The 16,082-nt window shown below is 34.1% G+C and overlaps 1 protein-coding gene across 2 annotated transcripts in view; it reads right to left on the bottom strand.

Annotated features, from left to right (window-relative positions):
* rap1gapb (RAP1 GTPase activating protein b) overlaps positions 1–16,082 on the bottom strand; it is a 519,058-nt gene that overhangs the window by 366,065 nt on the left and 136,911 nt on the right. For both annotated transcript variants that reach the window (XM_061937643.1, XM_061937649.2), the window contains exon 2: positions 4,170–4,208. In XM_061937643.1, the coding sequence (XP_061793627.1) occupies positions 4,170–4,208 (39 nt within the window). The remainder of the gene's footprint in view (positions 1–4,169; positions 4,209–16,082) is intronic.

Below are 16,082 nucleotides of genomic sequence, written 5' to 3'. Positions count from 1 at the left end.
TTTAACTGGAAAAATTCCTGGTTTTCCCGAAGTGCCTGTAATTTTGTAATACAATTTCTCAAATCAAAATGTTACTAATTCAACATTTCTCGACCGATTAAAAAAATTCTAACACCAATCATTTCGAGTCATTCAGACCATTCAAGTTTTTTTTTTTTTTACCATTTTCAAAAAAAAATCCTGCTTTTCCCGAAATTCCCAAATTTTTTGTATGTTGATATTGAATCCCTTAATTTTACAGTTGATAACTGGTTTTGTTTACAGTAAATTACCATGGAAAAAACATATATTTTGAACCTGTTTACAAAAAACCCCAAAAACTATAGAATTTACGGTAAAATAGCGGCAGCTGTGATTACCAGGAATTCACGGTAAACAAAATATTTACGATGTATAAAACATTACATTATGTTAATGTTGAGTCCCTTAATTTTACTGTTGATAACTGGTTTTGTTTACAGTAAATTACTATGAAAAAAACTGATATATTTTGAACCTGTTTACAAAACCCCAAAAACGATAGAATTTACGGTATAATCCTGGCGGCTGTGGTTGCCAGGAATTCACCGTAAAACAAATTAGTGCCAATTTTGGTGTTGCCAATCAGCCTGTCCCCAGGTGCATGTCTTTGGAGCACCGGAGAGAACCCACACGGTCACGTGGAGAACATGCAAACTCCACACACAAAGACCCCTTGCTTGGGAATCGCACCTAAGACCTCCTCACTGTAAGGCACGAGCCCTAACCACTTTCTCCACCGCGTTGCCCTGTCACCGATAACCGCAAAATGCCTGTGTTTCCGTTACATGTGAGCGGTACATGAGGATTTCAACCTGAAAGTATTTGTACAACCTTTCACTGGACAACCTTCAAGTGAGCAAATACAAATGAGACTTAAATGCTGCGTATCTGTTAGATATCTGCTTGCAAGCAGCTTAAACACACTTGAACACATGGCATGGTTTATTTCCAGGCAGTTTGCAAAGAAGCTCATAGATTTAACCCCTCAATGTCTGAAACCCACTGCCTCAAAAATACAAGAAAACATGTTGTTAGCCAAAACTAGCTTTGACACAAAAAAGCCTAAATTTAAATGTACAATCTGCAAAATATTAAATTTAGACATAATACTGTACATTTTAGAGCATACTTGCCAACCTTGAGATCTCCGATTTCGGGAGGTGGGGGGTGGGGGCGTGGCTAAGAGGGGAGGAGTATATTGACAGCTAGAATTCACCAAGTCAAGTATTTCATACATATATATATATATATATATATATATATATATATATATATATATATATATATATATACACCGGTATATATATATATATATATATATATATATATAGATATATATATATATATATATATATACATCCTGAAAATATGCAAACAAAACTGTTTAGATAATTGATACTTCAAACTTGCATAAATAAATATTAAGGAATATAACATAACTTGGCTTCTGAGAGTTTCAAAATGTAATAAATAAAATGCTAAAGTTGTTGATAAACAAGCAATTATTTTAATAATTAAATATGGTCATTTTAAATGAATTATTATGATAATTTTAAATAAATTATTTCAAATATGTTTATTTTAATGTATAATTCTATGGCTGGATGTAATAAGGAGTCACGAAAAAATACAAAAAAAATACAATTAATTTTGATGTTTTTAGCAAAATATAGTAAAAAAAAATTTATTTATATATATTTTTTTTAATTAATAATTTTTTTTTTTTTTAGGTAAAATAAACATAATAATACAATTTATCTCTAGTCTGGATGATTTAGTTCTTGTCACCCCGTCATGAAAAAAGGCTGTCCTCACTCAGGTCCGCATGGAGCTGGAGGGGGCATGGCTTCCAGCTCCGGCTGAAAATCGGGAGATTTTCGGGAGAATATTTGTCCCGGGAGGTTTTCGGGAGAGGCGCTGAATTTCGGGAGTCTCCCGGAAAATTCGGGAGGGTTGGCAAGTATGTTTTAGAGTATTTGCATGCGTGTGACTTTACAGTATTTCTAAATAAATGCATTGTACATATTTTTTTTACATTTTCACAGTGTATCTACGATCATCAAAATTGATACATCAAAACGTTATAAATCAGACCAATAAAGGCTTCACATATTAGTTTCACATTTGAACATGAATTGCTGACACGAATTAACACTTTATACGATATTCAAATATGATGAGTTCCACTGAGTGAAAATTTGGTCGAAGGAAAACATGCAACTTTTCTCTGACTACAATTGAACACTCCCCTACCGAAAATCAGGAGCACTGTGACAAAAAGGGTGCAAGCTTTTGACCACAAACTTAAGTCACTGCTCTGTGACTTTCGTCTATCCTGGTCTGGGTCATTGCAGTCTTCCAAAGAGAAACTAGCGGTAGTAATTAGTGCATGTGTGTGTTCAAAGGTTTCATCTTATTGCTCCTATGTCCTCCTCTTGATGAAATAGCAACCTTGCACTTATTACAAGTAGCAATCGACTACGCACGTCGCATAATGACATCATTCCCGCCCACCGAGGAGAGAACCGTTTCAACAATTGCCAAGGGGATTCCAAGGGAACTGGGAACCGGTTCTGAACAAGAACCAGTTGTATATGCCGGTTTTAGGACTACGAGCTCAGTAACAAACCCTGACTAAATGGTAAATAAAAAGAGAATACAATAATTAGAAAATCCTTTTCAACTTATATTCAATTGAATAGACTGCAAAGACAAGATATTTAACGTTCGAAGTGGAAAACTTTGTTATTTTTTGCAAATGTTAGCTCATTTGGAATTTGATGCCTGCAGCATGTTTCAAAAAAGCTGGCGCAAGTGGCAAAAAAGACTGAGAAAGTTGAGGAATGCTCATCCGACGCTTGTTTGGAACATCCCACAGGTGGACAGGCTAATTGGGAACAGGTGGGTGCCATGCTTGGGTATAAAAGCAGCTTCCATGAAATGCTCAATCATTCACAAACAAGGCCGGGGGCGAGGGTCACCACTTTGTCAACAAATGCGCGAGCAAATTGTTTAAGAACAACATTTCTCAACCAGCTATTGCAAGGAATTTAAGGGATTTCACCATCTACGCTCTGTAATATCATCAAAAGGTTCAGAGAATCTGGAGAAATCACTGCACGTAAGCCATGATATTACACACCTTGGATCCCTCAGGCGGTACTGCATCAAAAAGCGACATCGGTGTGTAAAGGATATCACCACATGGGCTCAGGAACACTTCAGAAAACCACTGTCAGTAACTACAGTTGGTCGCTACATCTGTAAGTGCAAGTTAAAACGCTACTATGCAAAGCCAAAGCAATTTATCAACAACACCCAGAAACGCAGTCGGCTTCGCTGGGCCCGAGCTCATCTAAGATGGACTCATGCAAAGTGGAAAAGTGTTCCGTGGTCTGACGAGTCCACATTTCAAATTGTTTTTGGAAACTGTGGACGTCGTGTCCTCCGGACCAAAGAGGAAAATAACCATCCGGACTGTTCTAGGCGCATGTGTGATGGTATGGGGGTGTATTAGTGCCCAAGACATGGGTAACTTACACATCTGTGAAGGCGCCATTAATGCTGAAAGGTACATACAGGTTTTGGAGCAACATATGTTGCCATCGAAGCATTATTATCATGGACGCCACTGCTTATTTCAGCAAGACAATGCCAAGCCACGTGTTACAACAGCGTGACTTCGTAGTAAAAGAGTGCGGGTACTAGACTGGCCTGCCTGTAGTCCAGACCTGTCTCCCGTTGGTGCAATATGAAGGCTAGAATATGAGAAGGGAGACTGTGGAACAACTTAAACTGTACATCAAGCAAGAATGGGACAGAATTCCACTTCAAAAATGTGTCTCCTCATTTCCAAAAACCTTTACTGAGTGTTGTGAAAAGGAAAGGCCATGTAACACAGTGGTAAAAATGCCTTTTCTGCAATGTGTTGCTGCCAGAAAATAAGTTTCTTAGTGTGAAAATGAAATATCTTGTCTTTGCAGTCTATTCAATTGAATATAAGTTGAAAAGGATTTGTCGTATTCTCTTTTTATTTACCATTTACACAACGTGACAACTTCACTAGTTTTGGGTTTTGTCGTGAATAACATGCACTGGTTAATAGAAACCTTCCGTAGGTTACACTGGGATGTGTTCGGAGGACTCACCAGAAGAAGGATCTTGTCTTGGAGACACTCTTGTCGGCTCTGAAATGACAATCGGCTTTGATTAGTCGTGAACTGAAAGCAGCTTAACGTTTACTCGCAGCGATACGTTGTGAAAGTGAAGTTCCGGAGAGTTCCAAGGCGTCTCTACAATGCAGAGCACAGCTGAACCCCCCGAGAGATCCGCACGAACGTGATCCGCATCGCCTTTTCTCTTTTCTCCTCGCACTTTCCTTATCAGCGCTGACGCCCGCCAGCCTCCGATTAAATAAATATCCACGCTGGAGCCCACTCAAGGATGGGAAAGGACGACTGCCCGTCAGGAAGTGACTGGAACTAAAGAGCGACTTTTGGACACAGGTGGACTTTGAGAGAGAAAATGATGGGAATGAGGGTTGTGTGGTCCAATCCAGGGTTGTCTCGATACCAAAATTTTGGTACCGGTACCTAAATGTATTTCGGTATTTTTCTACATAAAGGGTACCACAAAAAATGTCATTATTGTTTTTATTTTAACCAAAAATTAAACTTAATTGTCATTTAGTCCTTAAATAAAATAGTGAACATACTAGACAACTTGTCTTTTAGTAGTAAGTAAACAAACAAAGACTCCTAATTAGTCTATGCAGTAACATATTGTGTCATTTATACACCTATTATTTTGTACACATTATGAAGGACAAACTATAAAAAATATTATTAATCTACTTGTTCATTTACTGTTAATATCTGCTTATTTTCTGTTTCAACATGTTCTATCTACACTTCTGTTAAAATGCACTTATTCTTCTCTTGTTTGATACTTTACATTAGTTTTGGATGATACCACACATTTGGGTATGGATCCGATACCAAGTAGTTACAGGATCATACATTGGTCATATTCAAAGTCCTCATGTGTCCAGGGACGTATTTACTGACTTTATAAACATAATATCACTTTTTTAAAAAGGAAAACAAATTTTGTGACGTTAAAAAATATTGATGTAATCATAGTAGTATCGACTAGGTACACTATTGTACTTGGTATCATTACAGTGGATGTCACCCATGGCATTTGTTTACATTGTGATGCCGCTGAGCTATTGTATCCTCCTACAGTGTAGAGTGAAGCATGTTTAGCTATTCCTCGTCCTCCAGTGATAATGCTACGTGTAAGAAACGTACTTTATTTGTCGCCATGGAGGCCAGGATTAGTGATTCAGAAGTCGCTAAAACACTGTCGACTGCAGATGGATGTTAGCCGCTAAAATGTAATAATCACGTATTCTTCTCTTCTTTGATACTTTACATTAGTTTTGGATGATACCACACATTTAGGTATGGATCCGATACCAAGTAGTTACAGGATCATACATTGGTCATATTCAATGTCCTCATGTGTCCAGAGACGTATTTCCTGACTTTATAAACATAATATCACTTTTTAAAAAAGTAAAAGAGATTTTGTGGCGATAAAAAAATATCGATGTAATCATAGTAGTATCAACTAGGTACACTATTGTACTTGGTATCATTACAGTGGATGTCACCCATGGCATTTGTTTACATTGTGACGCCGGTGAGCTATTGTATCCTCCTACAGTGTGGAGTGAAGCATGTTTACCTATTCCTCGTCCTCCAGTGATAACGCTACTTGTAAGAAACTTACATTATTTGTCGCCATAGAGGCCAGGATTAGTGATTCAGAAGTCGCTAAAACACTGCCGACTGCGGATGGATGTTAGCTGCTAAAATGTAATAATCACTCATTCTTCTCTTCTTTGATACTTTACATTAGTTTTGGATGATACCACACATTTGGGTATGGATCCGATACCAAGTAGTTACAGGATCATACATTGGTCATATTCAAAGTCCTCATGTGTCCAGGGACGTATTTCCTGACTTTATAGACATAATATGAATTTTAAAAAAAGGATAAAAGATTTTGTGACAGTAAAAAATATCAATGTAATCATAGTAGTATCGACTAGGTACACTATTGTACTTGGTATCATTACAGTGGATGTCACCCATGGCATTTGTTTACATTGTGACGTCGGTGAGCTATTGTATCCTCCTACAGTGTGGAGTGAAGCATGTTTAGCTATTCCTCGTCCTCCAGTGATAACGCTACTTGTAAGAAACTTACTTTATTTGTCGCCATGGAGACCAGGATTAGTGATTCAGAAGTCGCTAAAACACTGCAGACTGCGGATGGATGTTAGCTGCTAAAATGTAATAATCACTCATTCTTCTCTTCTTTGATACTTTACATTAGTTTTGGATGATACCACACATGTAGGTATCGATCCGATACCAAGTAGTTACAGGATCATACATTGGTCATATTCAAAGTCCTCATGTGTCCAGGGACTTATTTCCTTACTTTATAGACATAATATGAATTTTAAAAAAAGGGAAAAAGATTTTGTGACCTTAAAAAATATTGATGTAATCATAGTAGTATTGAGTAGATACACTATTGTACTTGGTATCATTACAGTGGATGTCACCCATGGCATTTGTTTACATTGTGACGCCGGTGAGCTATTGTATCCTCCTACGGTGTGTAGTGAAGCATGTTTAGCTATTCCTCGTCCTCCTGTGATAATGCTACTTGTAAGAAACTTACTTTATTTGTTGCCATGGTGACCAAGATTAGTGTTTTAGAAGTAGCTAAAACACGTGTTATAACTTCACCTTTATCTTTACCTTTTACACCAAAATGCGTCCGTTCTCTCTTTTCTGTCTACACACTGTGTCTGCTTGTAAGTACTCTGTGTGTGTGCGCTGCCCAACATGCTCCTCTGCTCGTATTTTTCAAACAGAAAATAGTACTGTTTTTGATTTATTAGTACCACGGTACTCTACCAGTACCGGTATACCGTACAACGTGAGGCAAACACGACGTTGGTAAAATGGGATATTTACGGTTAGAGAAATGTCTACTTTGGTTAAAAAAAAAAGGTATATTCTTTGGTCTGTAGCACTTAGTAATAATAACCTTGATGTATTCTACAACAACGCAGCATCAGTTCAGCATCTTCCTGTTGTTTCATGTGAACAACACACATTTATTACACTACATTTATTATCTTTTAGTCTCTGTGCTCGTCTTAGTGTGTTTGCACCTTCTCTTTGCCACCCTCACCTCACTCTTCCACACCCTGGCAGCTCTCGTCAGGAGCTGCAGTCCCAGGGAAGGAGCTCCAATGATGCAAAGGAGTGAAAGCCAAGCAAATCAAAGGCGATTGTTTTTTTTATTCATGTTTTCATCACCTTTCGACACACCCGTAAGGTGGTGTTTACGCCAGCAGTGACATTATTTTGTGCGGCTGCTGGTGTTGCCAGTAGAAACACATGACTGCCGACCAATCAGCCGCCATACGGGCGACACACACCCACCCTGTTTTGGTGCGGACAACACCGGGCGTTACACACCTACGCTTAAGATGAGAGAAAAGATATCTTGACAAATAGGAGATAAATGGTAAAAGGGTTATAATATACTTGTATAGCGCTTTTCTATTATACAGCATTATTCACATGTGAATAATATAATTACAGTCTATTATACAGCATTATTCACATGTGAATAATATAAATACAGTCTATTATACAGCATTATTCACATGTGAATAACATAAATACAGTCTATTTTGCAGCATTATTCACATGTGAGTAAAAGAAATACAGTCTGTTATACAACATTATTCACATGTGAATAATATAAATACAGTCTATTATACAGCATTATTCACATGTGAATAATATAAATACAGTCTATTATACAGAATTATTCACATGTGAATAATATAAATACGGTCTGTTATACAGCATTATTCACATGTGAATAATATAAATACAGTCTATTATACAGCATTATTCACATGTGAATAATATAAATACAGTCTATTATACAGAATTATTCACATGTGAATAATATAAATAGTCTATTATACAGCATTACTCACATGTGAATAATATAAATACAGTCAATTATACAGAATTATTCACATGTAAATAATATAAATACAGTCTATTATACAGCATTATTCACGTGTGAATAATATAAATACAGTCTATTATACATCATTATTCACATGTGAATAATGTAAATAAAGTCTATTATACAGCATTATTCACATGGGAATAATGTAAATACAGTCTATTTCACAGCATTATTCACATGTGAATAATATAAATACAGTCTAATATACAGCATTATTCACATATGAATAATATAAATACAGTCTATTATACAGCAGTATTCACATGTGAGTAATATAAATACAGTCTATTATACAGCATTATTCCCATGTGAATACTATAAATAGTCTATTATACAGCATTATTCACATGTGAATAATATAAATACAGTCTATTATACAGCATTATTCACATGTGAATAATATAAATACAGTCTATTATACAGCAGTATTCACATGTGAATAATATAGATACAGTCTATTATACAGCAGTATTCACATGTGAGTAATATAGATAGTCTATTATACAGCATTATTCACATGTGATTAATATAAATACAGTCTATTATACAGCATTATTCACATGTAAATAATATAAAAACAGTCTATTATACCGCATTATTCTCATGTGAATAATGTAAATACAGTCTATTATACAGCAGTGTTCACATGTGAATAATATAAATACAGTCTATTATACAGCATTATTCACATGTGATTAATATAAATACAGTCTATTATACAGCATTATTCACGTGTGAATAATATAAATACAGTCTATTATACAGCATTATTCACATGTGAATAATGTAAATACAGTCTATTATACAGCATTATTTACATGTGAATAATATAAATACAGTCTATTATACAGCATTATTCACATGTGAATAATATAAATACAGTCTATTATACAGCATTATTCACATGTGAATAATATAAATACAGTCTATTATACAGCATTATTCACATGTGAATAATGTACATACAGTCTATTATACAGCATTATTCACATGTGAATAATATAAATACAGTATTTTATACAGCATTATTCACATGTGAATAATATAAATACAGTCTATTCTACATGTAAGTACAGTCAAAAAGGAACATATGCATTATACAGTCTGATGGCTTAGAGATTATTATATTAGTGAAGAAGAGGAGGCAGCACGGTCGCCCATAGGTTGGCTCGGAAGCAAAATGTAACATTTCTACACCTCGTAAAACGTCAGCCTGTAGTCAATAAGTTCCTTCTTCTCCTCTGTCGACTTGTTGTGGGGCAGACTGGCTCGTAAATGCACATGCGTCCTCCGCTGTAGCCATTTCTCATGCAAAGTAGCGTACACTTCTAACTTATATCAGTCAGTAGACTCGCCATGGAAGCGCTAAAAACTACAAACCCCAAAAGCAGTGAAGTTGTCACGTTGTGTAAATGGTAAATAAAAAGAGAATACAACAAATCCTTTTCAACTTATATTCAATTGAATAGACTGCAAAGACAAGATATTTCATGTTCACATTGAGATTTACTTTGCAAATAATCATTAAATTAGAATTTTATGGCAGCAACACATTGCAAAAAAGTTGTCACAGGGGCATTTTTACCACTGTGTTACATGGCCTTTCCTTTTAACAATACTCAGTAAAGGTTTTGGAACTGAGGAGACTCATTTTTGAAGTGGAATTATTTCCCATTTGATGTACAGCTTAAGTTGTTCAACAGTCCCAGGCCAGGCCAGTCTAGTACCCGCACTCTTTTACTACGAAGCCACGCTGTTGTAACACGTGGCTTGGCATTGTCTTGCTGAAATAAGCAGGGGCGTCCATGATAACAATGCTTAGATGGCAACATATGTTGCTCCAAAACCTGTATGTACCTTTCAGCATTAATGGCACTTTCACAGATGTGTAAGTTGCCCATACTTTGCGCCTACAACAGTCCGGATGGTTCTTTTTCTCTTTGGTCCGGAGGACACGACGTCCACAGTTTCCAAAAACAATTTGAAATGTGGACTCGTCAGACCACAGAACACTTTTCCACTTTGCATCAGTCCATCTTAGATGAGCTCGGGCCCAGCGAAGCCGGCGGCGATTCTGGGTGTTGTTGATAAATGGCTTTCGCTTTGCACAGCGAGTGTGTTTTTGCCAGCCAACTTAAGCGCGTGGCCAATAAAAGTGGTGGCAGAAGTCAACAAAGAATAAGTGTGTCATTCGTTTTTATTTATTTGCACAACTTTTTATCCAAATGTATATTTATTTAACACTACGAAGCTGTAAGTCCATGTTTCCTGCCCGAGCAAACCTGTTTTTATTTATATTTTGGTTATATGAACAGCTCTATTATTTTTAATTGTACACTATTTGTATTATATTTTTAATAAATGTTCAAATAATGCTGTACCCCTGTTTATGTTTCTGATGTTAATTGCATATATTATATACATACTTGCAATGTGTATAATGTACATATTACATATTGTTATGAAGGTGTCTGTTACTACATTATATATATATATACTTGCAGTGTGTATATTGTACATATTGTTATGAAGGTGTCTGTTACTACATTATATATATACTTGCAGTGTGTATATTGTACATATTACATATTGTTATGAAGGTGTCTGTTACTATATTATATATATATATATATATATATATATATATATATATATATACATATGTACTTGCAATGTGTATAATGTACATATTACATATTGTTATGAAGGTGTCTGTTACTACATTATATATATATATACTTGCAGTGTGTATATTGTACATATTACATATTGTTATGAAGGTGTCTGTTACTACATTATATATATACTTGCAGTGTGTATATTGTACATATTACATATTGTTATGAAGGTGTCTTTTACTACAATATATATATACACTTGCAGTGTGTATATTGTACAGATTACATATAGTTATGAAGGTGTCTGTTACTACATTATATATATACTTGCAGTGTGTATATTGTGCATATTACTCATTTTTATGAAGGTGTATGTTACTAAATTATATATATACTTGCAGTGTGTATATTGTACATAATACATATTGTTATGAAGGTGTCTGTTACTACATTATATATTTACTTGCAGTGTGTATATTGTACATATTATATATTGTTATGAAGGTGTCTGTTACTACATTATATATATACTTGCAGTGTGTATATTGTACATATTACATATTGTTATGAAGGTGTCTGTTACTACATTATATATATACTTGCAGTGTGTATATTGTACATATTACATATTGTTATGAAGGTGTCTGTTACTACATTATATATATACTTGCAGTGTGTATATTGTACATAATACATATTGTTATGAAGGTGTATGTTACTACATTATATATATATACTTGCAGTGTGTATATTGTACATATTACATATTGTTATGAAGGTGTATGTTACTACATTATATATATACTTGCAGTGTGTATATTGTACATATTACTTATTGTTATGAAGGTGTATGTTACTACATTATATATATACTTGCAGTGTGTATATTGTACATATTACATTGTTATGAAGGTGTATGTTACTACATTATATATATACTTGGAGTGTGTATAATGTACATATTACATATTGTTATGAAGGTGTATGTTACTACATTATATATATATTTGCAGTTTGTATATTGTACATATTACATATTGTTAAGAAGGTGTCTGTTACTACTATATATATATATATATATATATATATATATATATATATATATATATATATATATATATATATATACTTGCAGTGTGTATATTGTATGTATTACATATTGTTATGAAGGTGTCTGTTACTACATTATATATATACTTGCTGTGTGTATATTGTACATATTACATATTGTTATGAAGGTGTCTGTTACTACATTATATATATATATATATATATATATATATATATATATATATTTATACATATATATATACTACATTATATATATACTTGCTGTGTGTATATTGTACATATTACATATTGTTATGAAAGTGTCTGTTACTACATCACATATATACTTGCAGTGTGTATATTGTACATATTACATATTGTTATGAAGGTGTCTGTTACTACATTATATATATACCTGCAGTGTGTATAATGTACATATTACATATTGTTATGAAGGTGTCTGTTACTACATTAGATATATACTTGCAGTGTGTATATTGTACATATTACATATTGTTATGAAGGGGTCTGTTACTACATTATATATATATATATATATATATATATATATATACATATATATATACTTGCAGTGTGTATATTGTACCCATTGCATATTGTTATGAAGGTGTCTGTTACTACATTATATATACAAACGTACACTTGCAGTGTGTATATTGTACATATTACATATTGTTATGAAGGTGTCTGTTACTACATTATATATATATACTTGCAGTGTGTATAATGTACATATTACATATTGTTATGAAGGTGTCTGTTGCTTCATTATGTATATATATATATATATAAGAGATGAAATAGTCTTGTGATTTTTTTCCCACACATACATACATATATATATATATATATATATATATATATATATATATATATATATATATATATATATATATATATATATACTTGCAGTGTGTATATTGTACATATTACATAATGTTATGACGGTGTCTGTTACTTCATTATATATATATATATATATATATATATATATATATATATATATATATATATATATATACTTGTCTGTATATATATATATATATATATATATATATATATATACTTGCAGTGTGTATATTGTACATATTACATATTGTTATTAAGGTGTATGTTATTACATTATACATATACTTGCAGTGTGTATATTGTACATATTACATATTGTTATGAAGGTGTCTGTTACTACATTATATATACAAACGTGCACTTGCAGTGTGTATATTGTACATATTACATATTGTTATGAAGGTGTCTGTTACTACATTATATATACAAACGTACACTTGCAGTGTGCATATTGTACATATTACATATTGTTATGAAGGTGTCTGTTACTACATTATATATATATATATATATATATATATATATACTTGCAATGTGTATATTGTACATATTACATATTGTTATGAAGGTGTCTGTTACTTCATTATATATATATATATATATATATATATATACTTGCAGTGTGTATATTGTACATATTACATTTTGTTATGAAGGTGTCTGTTACTTCATTATATATATATATATATATATATATATATATATATATATATTTGCAGTGTGTGTATTGTACATATTACATAATGTTATGACGGTGTCTGTTACTTCATTATATATATACTTGCTGTGTGTATATTGTACATATTACATATTGTTATGAAATGGTAAATGGTAAATGGGTCGTACTTGTATAGCGCTTTTCTACCTTTTTAAGGAACTCAAAGCGCTTTGACACTATTTTCCACATTCACCCATTCACACACACACACACACACACACATTCACACACTGATGGCGGGAGCTGCCATGCACGGCGCTAACCAGTCCCATCAGGAGCAAGGGTGAAGTGTCTTGCTCAAGGACACAACGGACGTGACTAGGATGGTAGAAGGTGGGGATTGAACCAGTAACCCTCAGATTGCTGGCACGGCCACTCTCCCAACTTCGCCACGCCGTCCCATGAAGGTGTCTGTTACTACATTATATATATATATATATATATATATATATATATATATATATATATATATATATATATATATATATATATATATATATATATATTTATATATGTCTTAATAAGGTTATCCAAAAAATAGTGCTCGATACCGTAGTAGAGCGCAAAATAGAACTCGTTGGGAGTTTCCTCCTCTCCCAGCTCGCTAGCGTCAATCTGAACCTTGGTATTTACCGTGATGACGGACTGGCAGTGTGTCGCGCCTCGCCAAGGAGCAGCGAGAATACCAAGAAGGGCATATGCCAAATTTTCAAAGAGAACGGCCTACGGATCACGATTGAAGCCAACAAGCAAACCGTCAACTTCCTTGACGTCACTTTCAACCTGAGAAATAACAGCTACCAACCATTCACGAAACCCAACACAACACTCCAATACGTGCACCATGACAGCAACCACCCACCCACCACCACGAAAAGAATACCTACCGGAATTAATAAAAGGCTATCGATGCTGTCATCTAGCAAAGCTGAATTTGACCAAACAACCCCCCCCCCGTACCAAAAAGCCCTTGATGAAAGCGGATACAATTTCACCCTCACCTATGAACCCACGCCAGGAAACCAGCCAAAAAAGAACAGAAAACGAAACGACATCATCTGGTACAACCCCCCATACAGCAAAAACGTCTCAATTAACATTGGACACAAATTCCTCAATCTGATTGACAAACACTTTCCCAAAGACAACACCCTAAGAAAAGTATTCAACAAGAACAACATTAAATTGAGCTACAGCTGTATGAACAATATACGACAAATTATCTCAAACCACAACAAAACAATTGCAAATGAGCCGTCGGCCCCCGGACAGAGCGACTCCAATACCAACAAAGGCTGTAACTGTCGAAAGACACCTGATTGCCCTCTCAACGGGGGGTGCTTACAAACATCAGTTGTCTACCAATCTAAGGTAACACGTAAGGACATTAACACATCCGACACATATGTAGGATTAACCGAGGGAGAATTCAAAACCAGATGGAACAATCACAAGGCTTCTTTCAGGAACCAAAACCTGCGGAATACCACAGAACTCAGCAAACACATTTGGGACCTCAAAGACAATAATGTTGAATATTCAATAACATGGCAAATTCTTGCATCCAGCACACCTTACAATAGTGGTAATAAAAGATGCAACCTATGCTTGAAAGAGAAACTGTTTATTATGTACCGTCCAGACCTGTCATCCCTCAACAAGCGCAGCGAAATTGTAACAGCATGCCGCCACAGACGGAAACACCTCCTAGGTAACACATGAGCCAATCACCACGCCCCTACGCCAGCCTGTACCCACCCACTCTGTGCTCTATATAAACCATGGTATGTGAATGCTCCCATTAAAATCTCCTGATGATTGAGGGAACCCCCCCTCATGAAACAGGCCTGTAGAGATGAAATAGTCTTGTGATTTTTTTCCCCACACATACATATATATTTATATATATATATAGAGATATATATATTTATATATATATATATATATATATATATATATATATATATATATATATATATATATATATATATATATATATATTTATATATGTATATATATTTGCAGTGTGTATATTGTACATATTACATAATGTTATGACGGTGTCTGTTACTTCATTATATATATATCTATATATATATATATATATATATATATATATATATATATATATATATATATATATATATATATATATATATATATATATCTATCTATCTATCTATCTATCTATCTATCTATCTATCTATCTATCTATCTATCTATCTATCTATCTATCTATATATATATATATATATATATATATATATATATATATATATATATATATATATATATATATATATTGGGACGGCGTGGCGCAGTGGAAGAATGGCCGTGCGCGACCCGAGGGTCCCTGGTTCAATCCCCACCTAGTACCAACCTCGTCATGTCCGTTGTGTCCTGAGCAAGACACTTCACCCTTGCTCCTGATGGGTGCTGGTTAGCGCCTTGCATGGCAGCTCCCTCCATCAGTGTGTGAATGTGTGTGTGAATGGGTAAATGTGGAAGTAGTGTCAAAGCGCTTTGAGTACCTTGAAGGTAGAAAAGCGCTATACAAGTACAACCCATTTATCATTTTATTTATATTTGCAGTGTGCTTATTGTACATATTACATATTGTTATGAAGGTGTATGTTACTACATTATATATATACTTGCAGAGT

This window comes from Nerophis lumbriciformis, linkage group LG03 (assembly GCF_033978685.3).
Source record: "Nerophis lumbriciformis linkage group LG03, RoL_Nlum_v2.1, whole genome shotgun sequence".
Lineage (NCBI taxonomy): Eukaryota > Metazoa > Chordata > Actinopteri > Syngnathiformes > Syngnathidae > Nerophis > Nerophis lumbriciformis.
The sequence above is the reverse complement of the archived record's forward strand: the minus strand, read 5'-3'. Positions and strand labels throughout refer to the sequence as shown.